The 27,591-nt window shown below is 43.2% G+C and overlaps 1 protein-coding gene across 7 annotated transcripts in view; it reads left to right on the top strand.

Annotated features, from left to right (window-relative positions):
• Window positions 1–27,591, top strand: part of LOC121909106 (zinc finger protein 521-like) — a 90,390-nt gene that overhangs the window by 33,812 nt on the left and 28,987 nt on the right. For 4 of the 7 annotated variants that reach the window (XM_042429521.1, XM_042429520.1, XM_042429517.1 and 1 more), the window contains 3 exons: window positions 5,531–9,033; window positions 9,220–9,304; window positions 14,393–14,440. In XM_042429521.1, coding sequence (XP_042285455.1) covers window positions 5,887–9,033; window positions 9,220–9,304; window positions 14,393–14,440 — 3,280 coding nt within the window. In that variant the 5' untranslated portion in view covers window positions 5,531–5,886. Of the gene's footprint in view, window positions 1–5,530; window positions 9,034–9,219; window positions 9,305–14,392; window positions 14,441–14,598; window positions 14,655–27,591 lie in introns of those variants that run through there. The other 3 variants (XM_042429522.1, XM_042429518.1, XM_042429519.1) reach the window with 2 other exon arrangements.

Here is a 27,591-nt window from a genome sequence, read left to right as displayed (position 1 = left end):
GAGAGGGACCTGACATTTCTCAGTGATGTGTAAAAAACATATTGTGTTTGCTAAGAAAAAAAGAGGAAAAGAGAGAGACAGGCAGAATATACACACACAGACCCGCACACATAGACAATGCTATATCTGAGGTTAATGGTAAATAGAAGGCCCTTTAAATGCCTCTGGTTTGGCTTATATATGTGTGTGTGTGTGTGTGTGTGTGTGTGTGTGTGTGTGTGTGTGTGTGTGTGTGTGTGTGTGTGTGTGTGTGTGTGTGTGTTAATCAGCTGCATGGTGCAAAAAGCCATGTCTAGCCACCTGGCACTTTTGTTGACAGCTACTGGGAATTATCAGTGTTTCATTTTGACTGGATTTGATGTCTTAAAACAGGGATGTAGCAGGACTACTGTGAGTAAAGCCCAGCACTGGGCCTCTTCCAATAGCTCTGTGTCCTCTGAGCTCTGTGTCCTGAATCAACTGAGTGATTCGTGCATCTGACTGGAATTAGTCCCACAAACGTGAACCCCCCTCACTCTCAGTCAGACAGACTGGAGTCTTAGCAAATGTAAAAATTTCTCTCACTACCTCTTCTATTAGATCTTAAGTGGTTGTGTCACAAACAGGGCCGTACATGATACCGTGTTGTTCAGACACATATTGCTATTTGGGCATCAGAACAGGAAAAGCGTTGAGATGACACATGCATTGTCTCATGGGGAAGGCTCACTACTTTTCCCAGTAACTGTAAAAAGATCCCCTTTCTGAATATGAAGTGGGGTCATGGTGTTACATCAGACAAGTTGTCAGCTTTTTGTTTATTCAATGAATCCCCAATCCCCAATGTGCCACAAATACACTCACACAAACACATCTCTTATGACAACCACTACGTACAGATCTCTGGTACAACACAGAGGAAGATAAGTTCTGGCTGCTGAAAGCATGGTCATCCTTTGCGTCTCTAGAATGGCTTTTGAACAAAGTCTAGCTTGCTATAGAAGTGGCAGATGAGTGATAGCAAAAACATTTTTCTGATAAGATAAGGTCCTGGACCTGGATAAGAGTTTGGCTTCCTAAATAGAAGAGATGTACTCTGTTGCTGTTAGGCAGTGATAAGCCATCTTGAACTGCTTCCAGGACCTCAGACATGAAGGTCTGAGTGCCAGCAGTGAGTTATTCCCAAACCACGGTCCCTGAAAGGTTTCAGAAGGGTGTATTATGAGATGAAAACAATAGAATCACAAATGCCTGTTTAATAAACATATAAGCTTTGGACAAAACCTGCATACAAATGTCAAATTCTCTGATAAAAAGTTAGTAATTATTTTAGTAAAACTTTATGTATTTATTTATCACACTTTTCAAAATATAGGTTACACAAAACCCTCACAAAACCAAAAAGGTCAGTTGAGGGATGGTCATCATTATTTTCACTCAGCACCCAGCTTTTACTTTATGTTGCAGCACTGATTATAAAAGCACATTTCATAAAACTTTAAAATGCGGAGACAAAGGTATGTCTGGGTTTGAGACGATTACAATAGCTTTGCTGAAGAACTGGGGATATAGATTTTTTTTACAGTATTTTGTTAATAAGTCACTTTTGTTGACAGCTACAACAAACAACATTTTTTACGGTATGTACATCACCAGATTTCAACTCAAACATCCTAGCAATACATTTCACAAGAGAATTAATTATACATTTTCTGTCTGGCTCTTTCATTTTTTACATGTAGAAATAACAGGCTTTGTCTTATTCTTTCTTTATCAAACAAATTGTTCTAGGAACCAAACTCTCACATATTGTATTGCTGCACACTTTTGGAGTCAGTGGAAGGGAATTTTACTGGATTTGTATCGCTTTTTCATACACATATTTTTTATTTATTGTTCTACTAATGAGCACACCAGCCACTAATATATTTGAAATATTATCAGTTTTATTATTATCAATCCAAAAATCATATGTTCTGTCTACAAAAAATGCAATTGTAATGAATCTTCTCAAATTATGTGTATCATTTATCCTTTAAAGAAAAATTGAGACAATGTTTGCCACCATATGTATTATATTCCAAAGGGAAACAACGGCATCAAGAAAATTAATGACTTGCTGTCTTAAATTTATATTTATATATTTTGCTAATTCCCAAATACATTAATTGCATAAATCAAAACATTCTTCAGGGATTTTAGAAGCTATGGCACTGTGTAGAGAAACGGCAAACTTACCTGTTCCCAGCATTAAGGAACTTATTTGAACAGGAGTATTTACTCTGGGAAAGGTTGCTATAAATGAGCATAGAGGAAGTGGTGCACAAAGAGTACTTCAGACTGGCTTGAGGAAACGGAGACCTGCGTGTGAAGGGGGAATTTTTAATAGTTACATTTGCATTTTGAGTAAAGAGATAAACTGATTTGTGTGGCTATTGCAGATATCCTAATTCAACTTACAGATATTGAATACTTGAACTTGACAAGCTTGGCTTTTTTGTTTAATTCTTTAAAAAGTTTTAATGTAGTGTAACTGATGGCGGAAATTATATCTTACTAGTAAATATGACTAAGGCTCATTTTATGCCATCCCCTATAGGAACACTCCAAATGAGGTTGTTTTGTTCCATATAGGAGACAGTTAAAAGAGAAAGATGGAGGGGGTAGGGACAGAACTCCCAGAGAGGGACAGGCCTTAAGATGGAGGTCTTCCTCCCAGGACGTGACAGGCTGTTGGCTGGAGGATGCTCAGGAAGGCCTTGGCAGACCAACAAAGACAGCCCTTCAGCTGCAGGGTGTAGTTTTTCAGGCCCCAGCATCCCCTTTGGCAGCAGCACAGAGAGTGCTGGCGTGCACAGGCCCCCGGCCCGAGAGACAGGGAAGTAAGGCCCGTTCTTTTATTTACTCAGGCTGCTGCTGAGGCCTGGGCATTTCTTGTCTGGGTGAAGAAGGAAAAAAACAAGTCTCTCTCTTTCCTCTTGAGGTCTCCTGAGGAAGATTGCGCTTTCATCTGCAGTTGTTCACACACTTGTTTCGGCCATTGCGCTTGTATTGGTATTCTATGTGCACATGTATGTGTACACATATATGGTATGTTTGTGGGTGTGCAATGTGCATTTCTTTTGTATATTACTGAGCTTATGTGTGTGAGAGAGAGTGAAACTGTTATAAGTCTCACTATGTGGGACAATGTACCTGAAATGTACATTTTCAACTCTTAATGCCCAAAAACAGATGTGATCTTTCTTTCTTTTTTTCATTTTGACGGCCGTCACAGTAAGACAAGTAACATAGCAACCATGTTTTTTTACAGCATCAGGTTTTTTTTTTTGTCCAGCACACATACAACATATTTAAGTCAGATTGGTATGATGATACCTTTAATAGGACAAAAGGTGCAACCCAGAGAGAAATGAATTTCATTATTAAAATGCATTATTAATATTATACTATGATATTATTATTCAGCAGCTTCTGTAGTATTTCACAAACCTTATGTTAATATAACTATTTGCTCATCTAAACACGTTCAATTTGTTAGCTGAACTCTGCTGTTTGCAACCCCCACATGTCCCCTACAGATATGACTTTATGTATGTGTGTTATTGGAGTAAAGGCACTAAATAAATAATATACATCAAGTAAACAAACAAAAAAATGGAATGAGGTTGTCCTGACAGCTTAGTAATGTCTCAAGGCAAAGACATCCTCATTTAAGACAGTAGAATTTCATTTAGCCTTGTATACAGGCCCATTTATTTGTTTGTTTCATACTGTTGTCTCGAAGCCAATATGTTTGACTGTAAGGCATTGGCTGGGGTCATTCTTCTTACACTGTCTTCTTCTCCTATACCCTGGGAGGCAGTGTGAGAGAGGGCAGATCCGCCCCCTCTGTGGAGGAGGGCATAGCACTGAGTCACCCATCCTCCCTCAAACCAGAGAGAGAGAGAGAAAACATTGAGACATGTATGAGAGATAAAGCAAGTAAATCAGGCAAGGTTTGCTTCTTGAGTGAGATGTGTGTGCAGAGTGGGCGCCTTGCCAGGGGTGGGAGGTTTCCGGGAGGGCCACGGTGTGGAGGTGGGCTGTCAATGTGCCGCTTTCAGCAGTTTGGAGGGGCAAGGGAATGGCCTCCGACCCCATCTGTTTCCTGAAGATAGGCCCTGATGGGGGTAAGTGCTCAGAGAGGGCATGATATCCTGACAAAGGGCAGATCTCCCAGCAAAAACAACAGAAAGGGGGAGAGAGAGAGACTTAGATTTGTCAGCTGAAGGAGAGTACAGAGGTTGGATCCTGGAAAGAGCTTGTGCTTTTCCTTAGTCCCTCTCATAAATCTTTGCAGTTTCCTCTTGTTTTTCCCATTCCAAGTTCTGGCCTTTTGACACAGTTTTTTTTTCTGAAGGGGTTGGGATTACGTTGTTTTATTTAGGTAAGGAAGTTCACAGCACTTAGAATTCGGCAGCGGGAAGAAGTGGTCTGTAACCTTTTGAACTTGTGGAAAGTGGTGTTCTGTGTTTTCCATTGATATCACTGTGCAGTGCAGCAGTGGAAAGGAATGTCGGCAAATAAGTGATTTGTATAGGGAGACGTTAAAGTAATTGTAACACGCATGGGAGCCGTATTGTCAGTTGGCTGGTGTTCCCTGGTCATTCTCTGCACCTGCTTGTCCTTGAGTGAGATAGTTAGCCACTCAGATGTCTTCCCCAATCTGTTCCCCCGTCCCCTCGTTGCTTCCCCTGTATCAGCACATGGCACATTCATCCATCCAGTATCAGTTGCCTCACAGCTTAGCGCAGACCACACTGACAAATATGATAATAATGCATATTCTATAATCTGATATCTATTGACTGATGTTCTGAAAGGCCCATGTTTCATGAAAATCATCTATTTTGCAGTGGAACATTCCTAAAGGCTATGCATGGCTGTAGTCTAAATTACACATTTAATCTTCTCTTTCACCCTTGAGAACTGCTTTTCCCTGCTTTTTTCTCTTGTCTTAAGGTCATTTCAAGGGTTCTTGTTTTTCAAAAATATTCTAGTAATTGTTCAGGAATAATAGAAATGTTCTAATTTACCTCATGCCAGGCTTACATACTAAAGTACACTCATTGTCTTGTGTTGGCTTTAAATGTCAGAGATTGTGTTTTGAGTCACAGTGGGCTAAGTCATTATATGGCCACATACAAGGTTAATTGTAGTAAAAGTATTTCCACTTATTCTCTTCTCTAATTATACTTTAAATTGCATATTTAAATGTAACTTTTAAGATAACACCTAAGGAGAGGTATTGTTTTATGTTGAAGAAAAAAATGGTCTAAGTTGCAAAGAATTCTAAATTCTTACACCACTACCTTATAATTATTATGACAAATATATGGTGGCCCACCTTTTCTATTCAAAAGAACGAGACAAATTAGTTGCTAATGCAGTCTTAGCAAACACCCCTCTTACTCACTCTTTCTTTCTCTCTTCATCTTTTTTCCTCTGACTTGCCCTTGATATCCTATTTGCTCTCTTTCCTTCTCCCTATTTCTGTCTTCTTCTCCAGACGGTGCTGATATTGAGGATGACCCATCGTGTTCTTGGCCAGCATCATCTCCCTCCAGTAAGGATCAGACTTCTCCAGGACACTGCGAGGACTATGACTTTGGCGAGGATGAAGGGGGCCCTGGCCTACCATACCCATGCCAGTTCTGTGACAAGTCCTTCAGTCGCCTAAGCTTCCTCAAGCGTCACGAACAGAGCCACGGGGATAAACTCCCTTTCAGCTGTACCTTTTGCAGTCGTTTGTTTAAGCACAAGCGCAGCCGCGATAGACACGTGAAGCTACATACCGGTGATAAGAAGTACCACTGTGGAGAGTGTGACTCTGCCTTCTCCCGCAGTGATCACCTCAAAATCCACATGAAAACTCACGCCTCCAACAAACCCCACAAGTGCCCTGTGTGCCGCCGAGGCTTCCTTTCCTCCAGCTCTCTCCACGGCCACATGCAAGTACACGAAAGAGGCAAAGATGGCAGCAGCTCAAGCCTTTCTAGAGCTGATGAATGGAAGCTGAAAGAAACCCGCAAATGCAGCCGTTGTGAGGAGGGCTTTGATGTCCCAGAAGAGCTCCAGAGGCACATCGCTGAGTGCCACCCTGAGTGCTCGCCATCAGAGGATGGAGGCCTGGGTGCCACCCTGCAGTGTATCTACTGCCATGAGCCCTTCAGTGATGAGGGAACCCTGCTGACCCACATTGACCAGGCACACAGCCGTGACCGGAAGGGTCACACCTGTGCTATCTGCTCTGAGCACTTTTTGTCTGTTGAGGACCTCTATGCTCACATGGACATCCACCAGCTCCCAGAATCTAGTAACCATAGTAACAGCCCTTCTTTGCTGACTGTGGGTTACACCTCTGTCTCTAGCACCACTCCTGACTCGAACCTCTCTGTCGACAGCTCCACAATGGTGGAGACAGCGCCACCTGTTCCCAAGACAAGGGGAAGGAGAAAGAGGGCTGCTCAGAACACATCAGACATGGGACGTTCCTCCAAACAGCCTAAAGTTTCCTACAGTTGCATCTACTGCAACAAGCAAGTGTTCTCCAGTTTGGCTGTGCTTCAAATTCACCTGCGAACCATGCATCTGGACAAGCCAGAGCAGGCCCATACTTGCCAGTTTTGTTTGGAGGTTTTGCCCTCTTTATTAAATCTAAATGAACATCTTAAGCAGGTCCACAATGCAGAGGACCACGCTGCCCTGTTAGCCAGCTTACCTGATGCCCTCCTTCAGTGTAACTTCTGCCCTGAGGTGCTGAGTGATCTCAACGCCCTGCAGGAACACATCCGCTGTTCCCATGGCTTTCCCAGTCCTGTGGCCAAGGAGAGCAATGCCTTCTTCTGCCCCCAATGCTTCATGGGTTTCTTGACAGAGGCTACTTTGGAGGAGCATGTTCGTCAGACTCACTGTGATGGGGGAAGCCTGCGCTTTGACTCTCCTCTGGCTGTTACTCCCAAGGAGCCTATAGTCGAGGTGTACTCCTGTTCGTACTGCACCAATTCTCCCATATTCAACAGTGTTCTGAAGCTCAACAAGCACATCAAGGAGAATCACAAGAACATTCCACTGGCGCTGAACTACATCAACAATGGAAAGAAATCCTTGCGCACTCTCAGTCCCTCTTCTCCCATATCTGTGGAACAAACTGCCATGCTGAAGCAAGGCAGCTCAGCCTCACGTGCTACCAGTGAGTTCATATGTAACCAGTGTGGAGCCAAGTATACCAGCTTAGACCTTTTCCAGACTCACCTAAAAACTCATCTCGATGGCCTACAGCCTCAACTCACCTGCCCACAGTGCAACAAAGAGTTCCCAAACCAAGAGTCCCTGCTGAAGCATGTGACAATTCACTTCACTATTACCTCCACTTACTATATCTGTGAGAGTTGTGACAAGCAGTTCACTTCAGTTGATGACCTGCAGAAGCACCTACTCGACATGCATACCTTTGTGTTCTTTCGTTGCACTCTGTGCCAGGAGGTGTTTGACTCAAAGGTGTCTACCCAGCTCCACCTGGCTGTAAAACACAGCAATGAGAAGAAGGTCTACCGCTGCACCTCCTGCAACTGGGACTTCAGGCATGAGACAGACCTGCAGCTACATGTCAAACATAGCCATCTGGAAAACCAGGGCCGTGCCCATCGCTGCATTTTTTGTGGGGAGTCCTTTGGCACAGAGGTGGAGCTTCAGTGCCATATCACCACCCACAGCAAGAAGTATAACTGTCGCTTCTGCAGTAAGGCCTTCCATGCCATCGTCCTGTTGGAGAAGCATTTAAGGGAGAAACACTGTGTGTTTGAGGGAAAGACACAGAACTGTGGTGCTAATGGCTCTACTGTAAGCGGTGGTGATGGCCAGCCTAAAGAAGATGCTGAGCTACAAGGTCTCCTAACCAACAGCCATAGTACAGGGGCAGCAGGAGGATCTGTGGTCGAGTCCCACAACAGCCATGACGGAAGTGAGGAAGAGGTGGACACTGCAGAGCCCATGTATGGGTGCGACATCTGTGGGGCATCTTACACCATGGAGTCACTCCTCACTAACCACCAATTGAGAGACCACAATATACGCCCTGGTGAAAGTGCCATGATGAAAAGGAAAGCTGAAATGATCAAGGGCAACCACAAGTGCAATGTCTGCTCCCGCACCTTCTTCTCTGAGGCTGGGCTGAGGGAACATATGCAGACCCACCTTGGGCCTGTCAAACACTACATGTGTCCCATCTGTGGGGAGCGCTTCCCTTCCTTGCTCACCCTGACTGAGCACAAGGTCACCCATAGCAAGAGCCTGGACACAGGCAGCTGCCGCATTTGTAAGATGCCTCTGCAGAGTGAGGAGGACTTCCTGGAACATTGCCAGATGCACCCTGACCTGAGGAATTCCCTGACAGGTTTCCGCTGTGTGGTGTGCATGCAGACAGTCACCTCCACATTGGAGCTCAAGATCCACGGTACCTTCCACATGCAAAAGACAGGCACTATGTCCTCCAACCACCCCACGGTCCGCAGTAATGCCATCTCTCACAACCAGCAGCAACACCATGTCCAGAAACCTTTCAAGTGCGCCTCTTGCCTGAAAGATTTTCGGTCCAAACTGGACCTGGTGAAGCTGGACATCAATGGACTGCCATATGGACTTTGTGCATCCTGTGTGACAGCTGCTGGCTCCAAGAGCTCCAGCCCAACAGTGAATGGAGGGAGACAACAACAGCAGCATGGAGGAGCCACCAATCCAGCAACAGTCACATGGATCCAGGGGGAGAGTCTCAGCCCAGGAGAGGGGAAAGGCAAAGCAGTCTCTTCATCATCTTCATCCTCTTCTACATCTTCATCATCCGCTGCAAAAACACGATGCTCCAGCTGCAATGTGAAGTTTGAGTCTGAAGCAGAGTTGCAGAACCATGTCCAGACAGTGCACCGAGAACAGGCAGGGGACAGTAACAACGGGCAGCTCAAGACCCCCCAGGTGTCACCCATGCCTCGAGCCAGCCCTTCACAAACTGAAGAGGTATTTTTAATGTTGTATTAACTGAGGTTGAATAGTTCATGAGAAAAATGCTGATTTGCATATTGTTTTTATTACCATGTTAATTTTGGAAAACAAAATAGATTTCTAGTGTGTAACATTATTTTTTCATTTTTGATTTTTCAAAGTTGACTATAATAATCCCTTTCCTCTTGGTCTTATTTACAGAAGAAGACATACCAGTGCATCAAATGTCAGATGGTGTTCTACAGTGAGTGGGACATCCAAGTTCATGTGGCCAACCACATGCTGGGTAGGAGATTTTTTTTTTTTGTTTGATTCATTATGGTCTCTGTTGCAGTCCTGCAGTGGTACAAGTCATATAAAACAATGTTTGTGTACTATCAATGTAAATGTGTTTTCTACATTTCCTAAAGTATTTCAATAATGTAGCATAAATTGTGGCTTTTAGGTGTGTGATTTAAATTTAAGAGGGAATGATTTTGTGTGACCATCATCAATACAATATACGAATCATTAAGGAAAAATTCACCCAATGTCACAACAAATATTGGATAATTTTATAAAAATCAGACATAGTCTTTTCATAATTTTGAAAGATGAATCACATACTGAGAATTGATGTGATATATGTAATAAAATATTTGACCCTGTCTCATTCAGGCTCACAAGTATCTGGATCACATCACCAAATAGGTGGAATTATTTTAATATTTTGACCATCAACTGCATCCCCAGTGTTGTGCATTTATAAACCCATCATCTTCATTTCCCCATGCATGTGAATGGTAAAATATAGTATGTGTGCATGCTTGTGGAGCAGAATCTCTCCACTTCAAACCACTCTGTAATGAAGGTAGTTTGAAGTAGTGGAAACATTCAGATTGTTGAAATATTTAAATCAAATACAGATTTTATTCAAATTGCTTAAAATTCCAAATATTATCCCACATTTTTTGAAGAATCTCCACATTGCTACTGCACATTTTTTGTTTGGTTGTTTTTTTATGCATCTTCACTTAAGTAGTCCATTCAGATGACTGAGATCTGAATACAACATTTGATAACATACTTTCATGCTCTCTGCATTTTATGACGTCAAATCAACTGAAGAAATGGATTTTTTTCATTTTATTACATTGTGCATCAAAAATATTCCAAATTGATCATTCCCTTTCACAAGATTCCTAAACAAAGAAAGCTGGTGTAACACTAACCTCCATGATTTCAAAATGTCTTTACTTTTGGTTGTCATTTGTATGCAGGCAGAATAATTTGTAGAGAACAGACAATTGGAAAACAGGTTTTCTTGCCTGCAGTAAGTAGGCGAATTCCGGTCTCACGTTCCTTTATTCATTCATTTATTCAGCTCGTTTGGCGGCTCTTTCATTACACTGCATTATCTGTTGTCTTCAGTGGGAGAGAGACTCATTGATCTGGAACCAAACCGCCTCTCTGTTTGGGACACGCTTCTAGGCGCAGGTGAATTTAAACACGGTGGGCAATTCTATCAGGACCGGTAGGCAATTCTATCAGGGACCCACTGTTTGTGCATAAACAATCAGAAGCTTGTGATTTGTGATTTTGATGCTGCGGTGTATTTGCAAAGGAGAGAGACGAGCTGAGAGTGTGTAGGTGTGTATTTTGTATTCATCTTTGCGATCTGCTCACCCACTATTCTACTGGGGGTGCCTAATACAGTACCATGCCAGCATTAGTCCTTTCTCTCGCAAAGGCAGGCACGGAGCACACTGGGAGGGTAGAAAACAAACCCCCCTACTGGTTATTTTATGTCTTTCAGCCGCACAAGCACACAGTTCCCCCATAATAGTGGAATTCAGACAGCTTAAGATAACAGGAGGATAGGTGATTGGGTTATTGTCTGATGTCTTACTTCTCTGATATGCCATTGCTTTGTATTCGACATGATCACGGGTTTCATCAGACTCCTCAAAAGGGTTTCTGTTAGATGCATTTGTTTTTCTGATCTGTAAAATATGGAGAAAACAAAACTCATTGTGATGACAATTTGGTAGAAAGATGAAGTTGTCAAGAAGTGATTGCATTTTGTAAAACAAACAAACAAAAAGGAAACTGAATAGAATATAAAAGAAAATATGTTTAACTGAAGATGTAGTCAGGTTAGTTGTCTAAAAACACTAATGTTGGTCTTGTGGTTTTACATAGCTTCTTAAGAATTTGTCCCTTTTTAATGTAGAATAGGGTTAAATCTGATCCAACCTGTAATCACTGCAAAGCTAATTTGGGCCAAAAACACAGGGAAAAAAAATACTCATTTGGAAAAGCTCTAAATACCTTCTCTACTGAAAAAAGGGACACTTTCTCCTTTTAATGGCCATCTGCACAGGAGAGGGGAATCAGGGGGCTGGGGTCATCTCCGCTCAGCTGTCAGCGTTATTAGCGTAGGTAATGGAGCAGACGCTGGATTCATAGGGGTGTTGTTTTCAGCCCCGCTCCATGGTGTCAGTTCACACTGATAACTCTATATATAGTGATGTGCCGTGACATAACCATAGTGCTAAGTGTATGGAACAACAAAACCTGAGCCTGTCTCACCCAGACAAGTCCATATTAGCTGCCTTTGTAATACAATAGTCTTCCTAAACCAAGTGCACCCTCCACCCTCACCTCCTTCCATCGGGCCGGAGTGCTCGTGGCTGCCTCTTCTGTTCGACTGCCAGCACATTTTGATGCATGGATATTACACTCAGATGATGACGGTCTTGGTTCAGACATAAAGCGCAGCTCTGGTGGCCAGCTACTCGACATTTACTATGATAATGGAGGTAAATGAAAGAGAAGGAGGTGGCCATGGGTGCAGAAGGGTGTGTTGCAGACCAGACCCAGCCAAGCCTGTGAACGGCCCCACGTGTCTTAAGATGGAGGCCGCAGCCTGCTAGGGCCCAGATGGATCAGTACACATTTGCTGTACAGCTGGTCGCTCTGTTTGGGGACCTGGTGTGATACTCCTATGGAGAAAAAAATGATATCGCCACCATCCAAGGAGCAATTTAATAGCAGGCCAGAAGACAGCTGGCCACTCTTTAGTTTAGAGTTTTTTTGGCATGGCACACTTACAGAATTGAGGGTGTCCGATTTTTCTCCAGAGACACACAGATTTATACAGCTTTCAGCTGCTGCAGTCACTATCAAATCCTTTATTTCTATTTTTCTTTGAGATTAAAAAACAAATCTGTCCATCAATTTAATTTGCTGTCTTGATTTGTAGTAATTGCATAGGACAGGATATTTAAAATCACAGTCCTTTCTCAAAGTCGTCATGTTTTTTTTTTTTTTTTTCTAAGAGGACCTTTGAAGGTCTTTCATTGACACAAAAGCCAGTTAGGTTTTATCAGCATGCCATCATGCCACCCCATTGCTTCACTTTGACCCCACTGTAAACTATGACATTTGGAGCCTCATGGGGGGCACGTTTGGCCCATTTATCGCACTGTTTCAAATGTCCCTGTGTGGATTTTCAGAGCCCTGACATGTTTTGAAGCACGGGCTCTGTCTTAAAGGGTTTTAAAGGTGAAAAGGTTTTTTGCTTTTTTGTTATATCTGCTTTCAATCCAATTCTCATCTCACTCCTGTCCATTCCAAGCAGCTCCTGCCAAGGTGGCAGTGTTCAGAAGGACAATTGTAAACAAACAAACCAAACCACATCCCAGAAAAAGTGTTTTTGGGGTCACCTCTACGGATTTTTTGGGTTGGTGACAGCACTGAGCTTGAAGCCAAGTCAGGGAGGAGCCTTCTCTCACAGAGAGGAGCCGGTGGCCTGGTCAGCCCAGGCAGAGGGGGGCACTGGAGGGGTGGAAAGGTTCGGGGGCGGAGAGGGAAAGGCACATTTGCTGTACAGCTGGCCGCTCTGTGTGAAGCAGGCACTGTGGGCCGTTACAGAGCTGGAGAGGAGAGCGAGTGAGACGCCTTTAGCTTTCTCTTCCTCCTCTCTGTTCTCTCTTTCTCCTTCCTCCCCTCTCTGTCCACTATCTCTCCCCTTTCCTCTGCTTCACTATGTAGTGCTCACATTTTCGTATTAACCAAGCTCCAACCTGGCAAAACATACTGTGTTGGCTGTTAGTGGGGGAACAGACACACTGTAACAGTTTTTGAAGCTGAAAGCTGTGTGTTGTTTCTTGCTAAGGGCCGCAAATTATCCTTGACACATATCCTTTTGTTTTGGGCCCCTAGAGCAACTTGTCCGGTGTATGTTGATTGCATGGTCTCCATCACTGTCTCTGCCCTGGTGGCAACACATTTACTACTCCGTTGAGTGTTTTTTCCTCCTGGTGCATAAACGGTATATGGTATTTTCATTCTTTGTTTCTTTTCCTATAACCCTCTTTGATTAGGTATGTCTGATGGTGTTCCCTCAGTTTCTGGGACTCATTCATAGAGCACATACACATGTAATCTGCTAACAAACATGGCCAAACACTCCTCATTTGACTCCTAGGGGGCTGGATCAGAGTCAGAACTCAATAGACAACACAGCACAGGAACAGGATCAATCTTATGAAATAAATAAGAGAACAGGCTTGGACCAGCCAGTGGAAACAAAGGAAACCATGCGTGCCATATACTGAGTGTGATATCTGCCTGCTTTTATTAATTGGTGATTAATAACGCCTCTCTGTTCGTTAGCGCAGTCACCTCCCGTGCAGCCAAGTGTGTTGCTGCTAATATGCAATTATGCGCACCTTACTGCTCGTTACATTATACCTCTCCCTGACTAATGCAGCGTCCATGAGGAGAATAGAAAACAGAGTGAGCTGCAAAAAAGGTGCTATCAATAAGATTCTCACATTCACTGTGATACCTACCAGTCTGGTTTGAAAAAAAAAAAAAAAAAACAAAGTTTCTTACAAATTCCTCAATGTAACCAGGAGACTGCATTAAAAGTTTTACAGCATTGCAGAGACTGTTTTGCTCTTCCTGGTGTTTTTGTTGTAAAGCAGAGGTAATTGACATCACCATGGGGATGCTCTGTTGCTAGGCCAGACAAGCTCAGTCTGATGTGGTCCTTATCTATTGATTTTCCTGACATTTCCCCACACCTCACAGACTAGGCCAACATGTGAGAAAATATCTGATGCTCTCAGTTCATACAGCCTGTTTGTACAAACTCCGAGTGAACACTTGCTGCCCCTTACTGCATTGCAATTGGTAGGTTGATGTCACCATGGTGATTTGGTGAAAATTCCTTGCAGTGATTGGTTGGACTGTGTTCGTTGTTGAGTTATTCATTCTACAGCATAAATTACAATTGAATTCAATAATAATGATTTTTATGAATTCTGTAATTTTCCTTTGAATTTAAAGGCATTGTCTAATGAAGGATTCACTGGTGTACTTTCAGAATCCTCCTATGCAGGTCTAGTTGGGGACTTGGGCGACCTGAATAAAGGTAGGCTCTTCCTGTGCTTCAGGGTATGTTTTATTGATATACAGGAGGGATGTCTCCTTTAGAGTGTTAATGCCAACCCTTGTTCTGAAGTGAAGCGCATAAATACTGAATGATCAGAATTAACCTCTGCATTACTCCATCTCCCCATGGTCTCTGAGATGTCACCAAGGCCGTAGGTGCATGCACACCCCTGGTCTGATGGGGTTGCTTAGCAGTCTGACTGGAGGGGGGCTTTTGGGAGAAGTGCAAACAGACAGTCCTGCCTTAGTAAAGGTCAGAGCTGCAACCTACACCTCTCAAATCCCAGTCTGGCCCTGATGGGACCAGGGTTCCAGGCGTGCCTAGAGAAGCTTGTGGTAAGGGAGAATTACAGTCAGAGTGAAGTGGTGTGCTACTGCTGGACTGCATTGCTTTTAGAGGTTGTCAGCACCACTAGTACTGTGACAGATCTGATCTAACTTTATGTAGTGGCTCTTACTTGGTGTGTTTTTGGAATGACATACACGCTGGGACACCATTAGCTATCATATGCTACTGAATAGAAAAAAGTTTCAATGTTGTTCTCAAAATTGTTGTTAAGTATGCTTCATAGGTGAAGAGAGGTTTGTTTTAGAATACAAACAGACTCCAAACGAGTACTGCAAAAAGTTTTCACTGTCTTTATGGAGCAAAATGGTGGTTTTCCAAAGTATCATGTAACAAATGACTATCCTCATCGAACTTTTGCTGTGTGAATGGCAGACAGGGGAGGAGAGGGGAGGGGGATAGGGTTCTGAAAGGCCCCCCAGCGTCAAAGCCTTAATAATCATGTGAGCAGCGCTGGACTTCATTACCCTCCTGTTCGACAGGCCGAGTGCCAGCCTGGATTGCTGGCTGGCTGTGGCAAGGTCAACGGCGGAGGAAAAACCAGTTACTGTGTTACTCTGGAGCGGAATGGAGAGGGGCGGCCATCTGTCAGCTCAGGCCTGCCATACCCGCAGAGCAAATGGACACGGGCGGCCAGAGGAGAGGCCACAGACACCCATAGAGCTAAACCCAGTGAGCATAACACTGAGGCATGGAAACAGATCCAGCCAAAGAGATGGGCCTTGGTACCACTAAAACACATATATACACACACAGAGCAAAGAAGATAAGGCTATCTCCAAGAAATTTGGCAGCAGGTTGTGTGTGTTTATGCATGTTTGTTTTTTAGTGTCAGCGCACTATTGGGCCCCTACTGTTTTAAGTCCAGATGGCAAACCATTTGATAAAAAGTTGATAAAAGTTTTGCTTGGCTTGCCAAAATGTTTTAATCATAGTGTTCCTTTATTAAGACAAACTCCTTGTGAATCTAAAAACAGAAAATGTCTTTGCCTTTAGACCACATAGGGATCCAATGGATGCAACATGTTTTCTTCCTAGTGACAATACAAGCGACACCGCCGTTTGCAGTATTGTCAGATGTCACGCTCTTCCATATCAGACTCTAGCTTTAGTGTTTCACCTTGTTTGTCGGCTCCTGAGTCTCTCTGTGAGGACCTTTACGATGCCCTCTGGCCAAAGTGGAAGAACCCTGTGGAATGTTCCAAAGCTCTCTAATAGGTTTCAGGTGCTGTGGGCCACCGGCCAGCCCCCCACCATCACCCCATTCTGTGTGTCTTGTGTGATAGAACTCCCTGCTCAACAGTCAAAGCACCGCCATTTCTCCTCTACATGAGAGAGGGCAGAGCTACGAAATGGATACTCATCTTCGTGTACTATCAAATCTTTGCTTGTCTTTACAATAGAAAGTTTTTATTTACTTTTTCTTTGGTTCACTGTGAGCCTTGTCCATCCCCTTCAATTGAAACTTAAATTTATTTAAATTATGGTCAGATAAAAGTGTAACAGCTTCTCTTGCACATATGGGTGAAGTTCCGGCAGAAAAGCAATTTGCATCTGTACCATCGCACAACTCAGCACAGCTAAAGTTCCTCCTTGTTTTCCTCCTGCGCCGAGAGTACCAACCCCCGGCTCGAGCGTCAACATGCACCGGAAAACAGGGAGATGGTCCTGGGCGATTCCCCTCACATTAATGGAAATCACACAGGAACTCCCTGGATGAAAGCTTTATTAGTTATTAAGGTTTAATGTTGATATCAGTGCTTATATGTTTACTGGAGTGCATGGTGCTGCTGATGTGGAATTGTCAGAGAGGTGCAGATTTAGTAAGGAATTAGTGTACACCCAGGATTTAATTAAGGGGATCTATTTCCATCTTGTTAGAAAGAGATGATGTGAGTACTGCATGCATCATAGGTTATAATATTAAATGGTGTTTCCTGTAACAGCATTATATCCACTACAGTAGGTGTTTGTATATTATAGAATGGAAACAAAATACTATATTTGGCTGTAAGAATTGTAGCTTAAGATACTTCAAGTACGAAAGCTCTTGACGCACATGTTTTATGGTATTTTGTTGGGTCTTTCTTTCTTCTTTCTTTCTTTCTTTTCTTCTCTTTGAGCAAAAAACACAGTGATATAAATACACGTGACAGTCATTAGAGTTAAAACGGTCACACTTCCACTCTTTTCATATGTCTTGTTCCATTTCCAGCATGACAGTGGAGTGTGAACACTGAAGCGACATGGCCTCTTTGTCTCTCCATTTGTCCCACCACTGCCTAGAGACATAAACCTTAAGCCACTCACTCTCTGATTAATCTTTAACATTTATAATTACTAATTAAGTTAGTAAGAGACTTTTAATGTAGTCCTCCTTCAATGGGGAGCAGAGAGGACAACAGATCATTAGCTTCAATAATGAACGCGGATGAGACAGATAATGGCCTATGATAGGTGAATACTGACAGTTATATTAAATGAGGCGAGTATATGGGAAATGCAGTACGAGAGTAACACTTCATGGATTCAAAGGCACAGGGAAACAAGGTGCTGAAGTATTCCGGCAACTCCAGAGAGGCCTTGAAGCATTAGGGAATTCATCTTAGAGTTTGTACTAATTAAAACATATATGTGATACAGTGAGGTCTATACATGTACACAATGTACATCTGCAGTGTTAATTGCGCCAACCCCAGTTTCAAGAACAGCTTTTATTTATTCATTCACACTGGTTTCATTGAGTTTTTTGTGTCCCTAACGTCTTTGGTGTATCTCATTATCACATTATTACATTAGTGTCTGCATTATCCTGGTGGCTGTAAGTTGCTGCCCATTAAAAGAGTCATTTCATCTCAGTTTTTTTATCTTAACGACGATGCTACTCTGGCACATTCCGTGAGCCTTCCCACTTTGGGGAAGGTGCTTATGCCATAATGATTATTATCATTAAGAAGATATTAATGTGCTTAGTGTTTGCGACCCAGCTGCTCATCATGGTCTGAGCTCCCTGCCGGGGAGGGAAGAGAGCTTCTGCCAAAACGGACAGTGCACGTAGGCCACCGCCCACCTGTCCAGAGGTTTGAGGGTCAGTGGAGGTCACAACTACCTACCTCCCTGCCCTCTGCTGAACTGGAGGAGGGAGGGCTCGGAACAGAAAATTGGAAGAGATGAATTGTGATGTGTGTTGTAGAAGTAAGTTAAAAAGCGCTTCTGAATGAACTAAAGCGTAATGAATTCAAGTGATTTTTAAAACTCAACCCAGATGGTAAGGATCTTCTTCTTACACAATATCAACATACATATTAATTATAGTTATGTTACTCTGGTGTGAAGGGAAATGTATGTTTTCCCTGTAGAGATTCATGCCGCATAATTAGTCATTGAATTTCAATGTTGCTGTTATTTCAGGCTATTTCAGCAACAGAATCCTAGATTTTTCTTATTTTTATTTTTTGCATTAAATCAGAGTTTTGCAAATCATTTGTTTAGTTTTCTTAATCGTTTTAGTCAAAAAGATTTATACAAAATCTTACCTTTTTTTGTATTTTAGCAGAGGTACAGTGAACTGAAACTGTTTAATGACTCCTGCTGTGAGGCTCCATACACCCACAGATAGACAGTATTGGGCTAAAGGCAGCCTGGCTCATCGTCCTCCAGTCTCTCAGTTTCAAATTGCCGCTTCATTAGGGCTTGGAAAAGAAACCCATGGTTACATTTAATCAAACGAATCGGTATGGCAGACCCACATAATCAATCACAATCCTTATCCAATATGCTACATTCTGTAACTACCAAGCTGGCTTGGAGAAAAGTCAATTATGGCCCCTCTCTCTGCTCCTCTCCCGGTGTTGCTGTGATATTATACTGTTGCTGCAGTTGTTTTCATTATGCAAACATGGACTGTGTGCATCTCAAATGTACAGCCTTTTTCCTATTCATAGGGATATTTCCTGTTTTTCTGTTTTATACTGCTAGTTCTTATATGATACATGGACTGGGGGGTTGTTGGGGAGTGCGATGTGCCATATCAGGAATAATCAAATTAACTATTAATGATTTTTGCTCTCAAACTAACACTTGTGTTACACAGTGGGCTGCAGCCAGTGATGTTCATATTTCATATGTTTCGTGTCCATATGGATCTGTTCTCACTGTCTTTCTCTGTATAAAATTGTTTACCATTTGTTTCTATAGACGTTCTACTTTCTCACCCCATATCCCCGAATGCATTTATGTGAATGCAAACACACACATACTGCACACACACACACACAGATGCACTCACAAATAAACACTGTAAACATGCTCGCGTACTGTACACGCACTCATCACTCAATCCATCAATCCTTTTTTTTTTCTCTCTTTTCCTCTTCTTGTGTGTTCTTTCTCCCTACCTTTTCACTTCAGCGCTCAGCCTTCTGCACAATCAACATGCTCCACATAATACACACAGCCAAGGAAACACACACGCACACAGGCACGCACACACAAGGTAGCTAGGTTGGTGGGGGCCACGGCTGCAGCTCTTCTGCGCAGTCCCAGAGTGGCTCCCGGGGCTCGGCTGCCAGTTGTTTGCCAGCGTCTCCGGGTGGAATTCATTCAAATTAAAGCGGTGGAATGAGGCCCGAGTCCCAGAATGCCTCGTCCCTCTCCTTCATCAGCATTCCGCCGATGAGAGTAATTAAAGCAGAAATTAATTCTGCTGTAAGCAGAGGAGCCACAGAATAACTGATATTAGAGGCTGGATGATGAATGCTTGGCATCAAGGGAGGTCTCAGGGGAGGAAGGGGAAATTCACAGATCTCTTTTTCTTTCTTTCTTTCATTCTTTCTTTCTATCTTTCTTTCTGTCTGTCTTTCTTTCATTCTTTCTTTCTTTCTTTCGTTCCTTCTTTCTGTCTTTCTTTCTTTCTTTTCTGTCTTTCTTTCTTTCTCTCTTTCTTTCTTTCCTTTTCTGTCGTTTTACTTTTTCATTTCTTTGGTTTGTGTCTCCGTTTCTCCCTTCTACGCCATTCTCTCTCTCTCTGTCTGCTTACTACTTGCCTCTTCTCATCTTTTCATTTCTTTCATCCTCCGTAGCAACATTTGTCCTTCCGTGCCGCCTAAAGATTGCCACGGAGCGCTGAAGCCATTGGCTTTAAGCATGACTAAAGACGCTGCCACTAAGCCTCCTCTGCTCAGTAACAATATTTCACATTCTGTCAGCACTGGTGCTCTTATTTTCAGTCAACAGGCATATTAGAGTGAACTCATGCTGCAAATGCTGGTGCTTTGTTGTTTGTCAACAAAAGCCAAAATGGAGAATGCTTCCAGAGACTGAATTCTATTATTTCTATTGTATTCTAATATCAGGGGCATACTATTAAGTGTCACAGGAAAAATAGAACTCAATGTAATTGTTAATCAGAATGTGAGCAACTATAGAAATGCATAATTATTGAATCTGGCTATGTATATAGAGTAGCTTGGAACTAAACACAACGTGTTATTTTCAAGTCAAACTGCCTTTTTTTCTCAGGCATAGTTTGAGACTGAACCTTCAAGCTCTCCAGATGATGTGATATTCTACCCAGGATGATTCAATGATCCCCCACGTCCCCTGACACTTTATTTTTGGAATAGCACATCTTTAGCAAGAGCAGTCACAAGACTGAAAGACAAACAACTGAACTCATGAAACACTAAGGCTGGATGAGGCTGTCAGTGAGACTGTTTTCCTCTCTTAGAATCAAATGGAATTGAACAAAGGTTAGCTCTTTGGGGCTTTATGGTAATATGATATACGATGCTGCCATGGAATTTGCCAATGCATGTCTTAGCACTGCACTGTCTGACTCCAAGGAAGGAGTGAATCGTAATTATGCTGACCTCTGCTCCTCCCTCTCTTATTTTGCCCTCTGGGTAAAATGCCTAAGGAGGTAATAAACAATAGATAGATTTGTCTTGTTTGTATTTCAGCTGCCGCTCTCTTAATGACACACGAGATTGGTCTCTATTTTGAAAATAATGCTGTATTGCATTTTTAATTGGTTTGTGCTAAAGTATTATCTCAATCAGATGTAAATGAATGGAAGTTCAACCTGAGTTACTGACTGTTATTAAGAATTTAGAAGGCTGGCTTGGAGTTGGAGAAACACAGAGTGAATTATTAGAAACCATAAAGGGCCCAAATGCTGAGGAGATGCAAACTGGAGCTTTCAGAGGCAAGACAGGGTAAAATCAACCACAGACCTGTTGATGAGGCCAGGTTGAGAGGCTGAAAAGCTGGAGGGAAGATTTCACTGACATTGCCCAATAATGCTAAGTCTCACGAGAACAGACAGACTGCTGTTTACAAGGGGATTTGTTTTTTCTCTACACATACAGTAACATGCCACGCAGATTCACCAGAAGGACTCACCATACCTGTAAAGTTTATTAATTTCACTATATGTATAAATATATATCCAAAAGGCAATATATATATATATATATATATATGGGATTTTGCTACATGAGATTCATCAGCAGGAAATGCTTAAAAAACATTAAATCTTGCCTTTTAAAACGAAGTAGGTTTGTTAATACAAGTATCCTTAGCAGTAATAGTGCCTTCATGCTAGTATTCAAAATGGGAGAAAGAATATGAGAGACATTTAATTTAGCAGTGAAACTTCAAATCTGCAGTGGGTAAACACAATATTTTTCCACTCTCAATCTTCCATGTCATTTGACTGTTTCTGTTTTCACAGCCTCCTATTTTTTATTCCCTCTTTTTGAAAGATGATATGAAGCAGAAATAGTAATCATACAGTAAAGACATTTCCTCTCAATTATTTAGCAATGGTGTCTTTTTATAGACAGAAGGTTTACCTATGGACCTTACTAAAAGCTTGGTACTTAGCAGCAGTTTTCAGAGTGTATCTCTACACTGGATCATATTGCTTTAGTGGATGATATTTCTCTCTATCACTCCGAATGGTGATGCCGTTATGAGCAGTGAGGGCATGTCTTGATGTCTGCCATCCTGGAAATGACGGTAGCATTGTTTGTTTGTCTGCTTTGTTCCATACACCAATAAAAATACACTCAAAATGAAACCTTGGTGTAACGATGACCTTAAACACAATGACACTCTTTCCCATAACATTGTCCTGTCCAATAGTCCAGAACTCCCCTAAGAGGCCTTACAGCAAGTCTAGGAGGAACCAAATGAGAGAGAAATCGATTACTTTCCTCTCTCCACTGTCTCTGCCCTGGCTGAATTACTGAAACAAGATGCTGCACTTAGAGGAGTCTTTTGAGAGGCAGAGGGAGAGAGAGAGGTGGGGGAGAGAGAAACACTTTTAGGGACATGGGTGCCATTTAGACTAGGACCATCTTCTCACAGAAAGCCACTAAAAGCAGTGAATGATCCTCTTCCTGTCCCTGACTGGGAGGCGGTTAGCCTCCTGTGGTTAAGTGAATACAGAACATCCACTCAGGTTTGAGGTCAAAGCAAGATCATTAAAAAGAATATTAATTTCTGAAGTCCAAGAATGGCATTCATACACATCATTTCATAGCTGTATCAAATCACCTAAAACTCTAGCTAAACATAGCACAGTTACAGTATGGTGTCCAAAAGCATGAGACTGAGCCACATGGACACTATCTGATGTTGTTTTCAGACTTCCTAATGTAAAATGGGTGTTGTTTAACATCCACACCAGGTTTTATTGTCTGAACTATGAAGATGAAAATGAATCCCGTTCGTTTGGTAGACAGAATGTGGTGCTTAAGGGACCCAATCCCTGTAAGTGCCATTAAGTGGAAATTGCCGTTCACATATTCCAGTGGTTTGATTAATTACACTCTCTCATGTGCTTTCATAAAGGCCCAATGAAATATGGGGAGCAAATTGCATTGTGTTCCTGTATCCTGTTATGTAAAAGCAGTTTAATTATTGACACATGTTTTGCCACCTGGCAGGGGAAAGGATGGTTGGACATGAATAGAAATCATACAATAGATATTATGGACGGGTAGGGCTAGCACTTGAGATGCCATGTGTTTCTGTATCTGTGACTCATTTATGTCCCACATTAGGTTCTCCTGCTGAATCAGAGCAAAGAGCAGACATGATCAGCTGGATATGTCGCATTTGTAAGGGAAGCCTTTTCAGAAAGTGACTGCACTTTAAAACCTGTTTAACTTTGTGTGGCGGGACTGCTCTTTGAAAGGTCTCTTCTAATAAATATGTAGTTAAGGAGATATTTTGTGAAGGCTGCTCACTCTCTCTGGGGGATTAAAAGATCATTGCTGGTTTTGTGTGATATCTTAAGATAGCTCTTTTTTGATCAGAGTACCGGCTTAGACACTGCTTAGTTACTGACACACTGCTACTTTGAACTCAAGGAAGCAGCGTAAGAAGACAACAAGCAAATGTGCAGTTTAACATAAATTTCTTTATTTCCCTTTTCTTCCCTTTTTCTTTGTTTCTGGACAGTTTTTGCCAAGAGCAGTGCCCTCTACTGCCATGGAGACTAAATAACATCAGTGTGTCAGGGCAGTGCTTCCTTCTGTTGTAGCCAGTAGTACTTAGGCTCCACTCTATTCTGTATTCTACAGTGTATGTGGAGGTATTAGCTCATAAAACCCTCCTACTGTCATATGAACCCGCTGCCGTCCCTGAGCTCTATATGAACAGCAGGGCTCTGATACTTAGTCCCAAGCTGTTCCTGTTTGCCCAAAACGATCAGGCCTGGCCTCGTGCTCTCTACCTGATCTAGTTGACTGGGCTGTGTAAGTTAGGTAGGCAGTCCCTGTCTCCTTCCCCCTCCTCCCTCCCAATATGCACTTGGACCCGAGCTCAGGCTGCACCTTTTGTGTTCCACAGGGATAGGGGGGCCAGATGGAGGAATTTGATTAACCAGCAGTGGAGGACCAAATGTTCAATTGGATACAGAACCAGTTGGAAGGCGGGAGGGAGCGAGGGATGAGGCGGGGTAGAGGGAGAAATCTAAAATGGCTGGTCATGTGCGCCGGCCAACACTTTCCAAAGGGGAGCCCAAACAGACACTGAGGTGTAGTAATGCAGAAGCCCTTTTCCAAGTACCAGCTGGGCCTTTTAGGAGCCTCTATCCCCATAGCAGACACTCGGCAGCCTCCGAGCAGCTTGACTTTACCATATGTGGAACTTTTTTATGCTCCACCTGGTTTCCCCAGGGGACCTGTGCCGCTGGGACGCCGGAGGCAGGTGAATTGCTCTTAATGCAAGGCACTGAATCACTGGGCCAACAACATGAGGGAAGTGCCTAGGGAGAGGAAATGGATCTGCAGAAAGACTGGCGCGGACTGGCGCGACCTTGGAGCTAGTGCCCGCTGCGGAGCAGAAAACGAGGCCGCGTGACGTGTCATTGTGCCTCCACTTACCACACACCTCTACTTTAATAATATCTACACTTGTGTTTCTTATATGACATTGTGCATCATTTTACAAAGGGCTTTTTAAAAAATGGAACTTAATCCATTTGTAAGCTATGTCTCTCTCAGCAGTAATTTAGAGCCTCTGTGCCACTACCAGAGTTTCTTTATGTTGTTCCCATTTCACTTTTAGCAGTTTCCTTCTATAGTAGCTGTTTCATATAATAATCTATTGATAAAGATTTGACAGTGTAGGTTCAGTAAATGCAGTATGACCATATTCTGCTACACAGTATTTTTGTCGCAATCAAATATTTGCATTTTTTATGCATATTTCCATTGTTATTTAGAAACATCAGCTGTTCTAACTCTCATTGGAGATTGTTTTTTTTTTAATGTAGCTTGAGAGTTCGGACCATCAGGACAGGTAGGTCAGATGAGGGAAATTTTGGCCTGGACAGTGGGGGTGTGGTCACTCTCCTGCCTGCACCTGTCTCACTAAGTCTGTGGCACAAAGCCAGAGGTCAGGGGTCACCACAGGGGGCTGTCAAGGTCAAAGGTTTATCACTCTCTGAGGGAGCCTGGAGCCATCACTCAGACCCTACAGTACACACAATCTGCCCAGTTCAGTTTTTTTTCTTCCCCCACTTTTTCTAATCCTTCCAAATGGCTCAGGCAAAACTCCTGACAGCAGCAAGAGAAACAAACTGTGAGGTGTGGAGCTCTAAGCCATCAGCTGGAGATTTCACTTTGAAAAGATTCCCTTTTACTCACTGCCCTTTCCACCAATCAGAGGGCTCGCCAGAGTCCAGGCACCCAGAGCAGCTGCCCTCTGACCCTGCCAGTGGTTGTTGGTTTATTTTGTTTGGGCATTTTAGAGAGGATGGGGCTGCTTTCGACAGGTCAGGCAGCAGGACTTGGATGAGGTCTTTAGCAAAGACAGCCAGAGAGGGCGAATTTCACAGCTCGAGAAAAGACTCAAGCTACTCCGAGCTTGTGTTGCAGTTCCACTTATTGCACTCATATTGCTGGTGAGATTGTCGTATTCATTGAGACATGTGGAAAATGGTCCATTTTGGGGGGAAAAGAGGGGCCATTCATGCAAAGTCAATTCCATCAAGTAGACAGAAATTCCTCAATACCCCTGTTTATGCAGCTGTGCCCTCCGATCAAATTACACCAACCCTCTTGCAATACCCACACCTCCCTTCTGGCCTTTATGCCACCCCACCCCCCACCCCCCACCACCTCTGAATTTGCCAGGAACCTTGGATGGGTCTCCCACTCACCAGGGAGAGTGAGAGAGGTAAAGAGTCATGAGGGGGCACATAACCCAGAGTTCCACCTACCCGCAGCAGTAATTGGGGCAAAGCCACAGAGCTTCCATGGGTCAGAGGAGGGGCCTGTCATGTGAGGGGCACGGAGGGGCAGGCAAAGGAGGCACATCCCCAGAGAAGAAGTACTAACCGTCATGCTGTAGCACCAACTCTGACAGACCGCAGGGAATGGACCCGCCGCATCGAGCCTGTCAGCTGTTCCAGCAGCGCAGAGCGATCGTGGAGCCCTCCACTGGGACTGTATTACTGAGGGCTTTTCTTCTCTGCCACTGTTTTATTTTTTTGGGTGGGGAGGGCAGAGTTGTGAGTCTGTGTGCGAGAAGGGGTGTTGAGGGGTATAATTGAGAGCACAGAGGGAGCTTCGTCTCTCCATCTTATGATTTGGAGGTGAAGACAAGCGCCCTCGGGGGCCCCCTGTCAGAGCTTTTGGGCGCGCTCAGTGCAGACTTCAATAAAAACACACAAAAAGAATTCCCCCACAAGGGCGCCTGGCTGAATTGCTGACGCCAATGTAAAAGATTCCGTTTTCTGTGAATCATTTAGTACGCGACCCTGAGCACTCTACACAACGTGACAATAACAGGAAACCCCCCTCTGTCCCCCTTATCGTGAAAAAATGAGAATTGCAACAAACCCAGAGAATGCCAAGTTATTTTTTTCATACATACTATTTCACACATCGATCACCCTGTGCCACTCCTCCATTTTCCTCTTCCCCTCCCAACTCTCACTCCTCCTTTCTTTTCTCCTCTCACTGTAATCCTGTCATGACAAATGTCAAACACAGTCAGTTAGGAGAGTGTTTTTTCTTTTTGCTAACCAAGAGCTTGCCAAGTCGAATGTGCGCTGGGACAAGACTGCTGCGGAAGCATCACATTGGAGCATCGGCATCAGATATTTCTGTGAAAGTAACAGAAATGTTTGAAGGTGTTGTCACAAGCTCACAGGTTCCTGCTGTTTGTGTGCACCAGAGGGAAATGGCGCCATCTCAGCCCTTTTGTCTCTTCCCTCCCTATTGTTGTTTTTAAACTTATTTCTCTGTTTAGTTGTTATCACTTTTATTGTGGTTAAGAATCTCAGCATGGCTGTTTTTTGTGGGTTTTGACAGAGGGGGTCGGTGTTGTAGTCAGAGTTAAAATTAGAGGAGTTGCTTTTCTGTGTGACTTGGAGACATGTCATCTTCTAGAAGCGGTGGGGAGTCTGTCAGTCACAGCCATGGTGTGTTTTAATCATCTCTGTCCCACTTGGAGAAGCGCTGACGGTTAGAGTGAGGGTTCCCTCCCCTGGACAATACCAGTATGCTAGAATCTCATACACTCTGATGTCAGACGTAGCAACCAGTTAAGAAATATGAGACGTTTCTTCCTCAAGTTAATCCTGCTTATTCAATGGGGGAATCAAGCAATGTCTGGTGAATTTGAAGACATATCACAAGTGTGTTTGAAGGTTTTTGTGATCTTTCAAAAGATATGACAGCTGGAAGAAGATTGGCAACAAAATAGCAGGAGTTTGTCATAAGAGAATGGAGCTGATAGAATAATCAAAACCCACGACATCTTAGAAGCTTAATGAGCGAGGGCTCCCCCCAAGCGAGCAATAATAATAGTGTTTTGTAATTCTATAGCCCTTTTAATAATACTCCAAGGAATTTTAAATAGACATTTCTTTGTAAAACAAAGTAGGTTAGATGACAAATTATATTTTCCATAATGTAGCAGTGATGACAGGAAGTGTGTCTTTACAGTATGTTGCTGAGAGAGAATGTACATCCTAAAAGCTAGGAAACTGTGATGCAGAATCAGGTTCCAGATTCCTTTAACCAGAATTGCCCACTACACTACACCCATCCGGCTCACTCTCCTTTAACCCCAGCCCCCGTCTGAGCATTCTCCCTGCAGACCTCTCCAGAGATATGGCCTCTCATTTCTGAGAGCATCCTTTGACAGTCTTAATGGACAAGTAGTCTCTCTACAAGGCCAGGAGAGCTCTCGCTGAAAATACCACTCTGGGCATGTCTGGGATAAATACTGTTTTCTCCTCTCTCATCTCAGGCCCATCTAAG

This window comes from Thunnus maccoyii, chromosome 12, assembly GCF_910596095.1.
Source record: "Thunnus maccoyii chromosome 12, fThuMac1.1, whole genome shotgun sequence".
NCBI classification, from domain to species: Eukaryota; Metazoa; Chordata; class Actinopteri; order Scombriformes; family Scombridae; genus Thunnus; species Thunnus maccoyii.
This window is presented reverse-complemented; position numbering and strand designations above follow the sequence as displayed.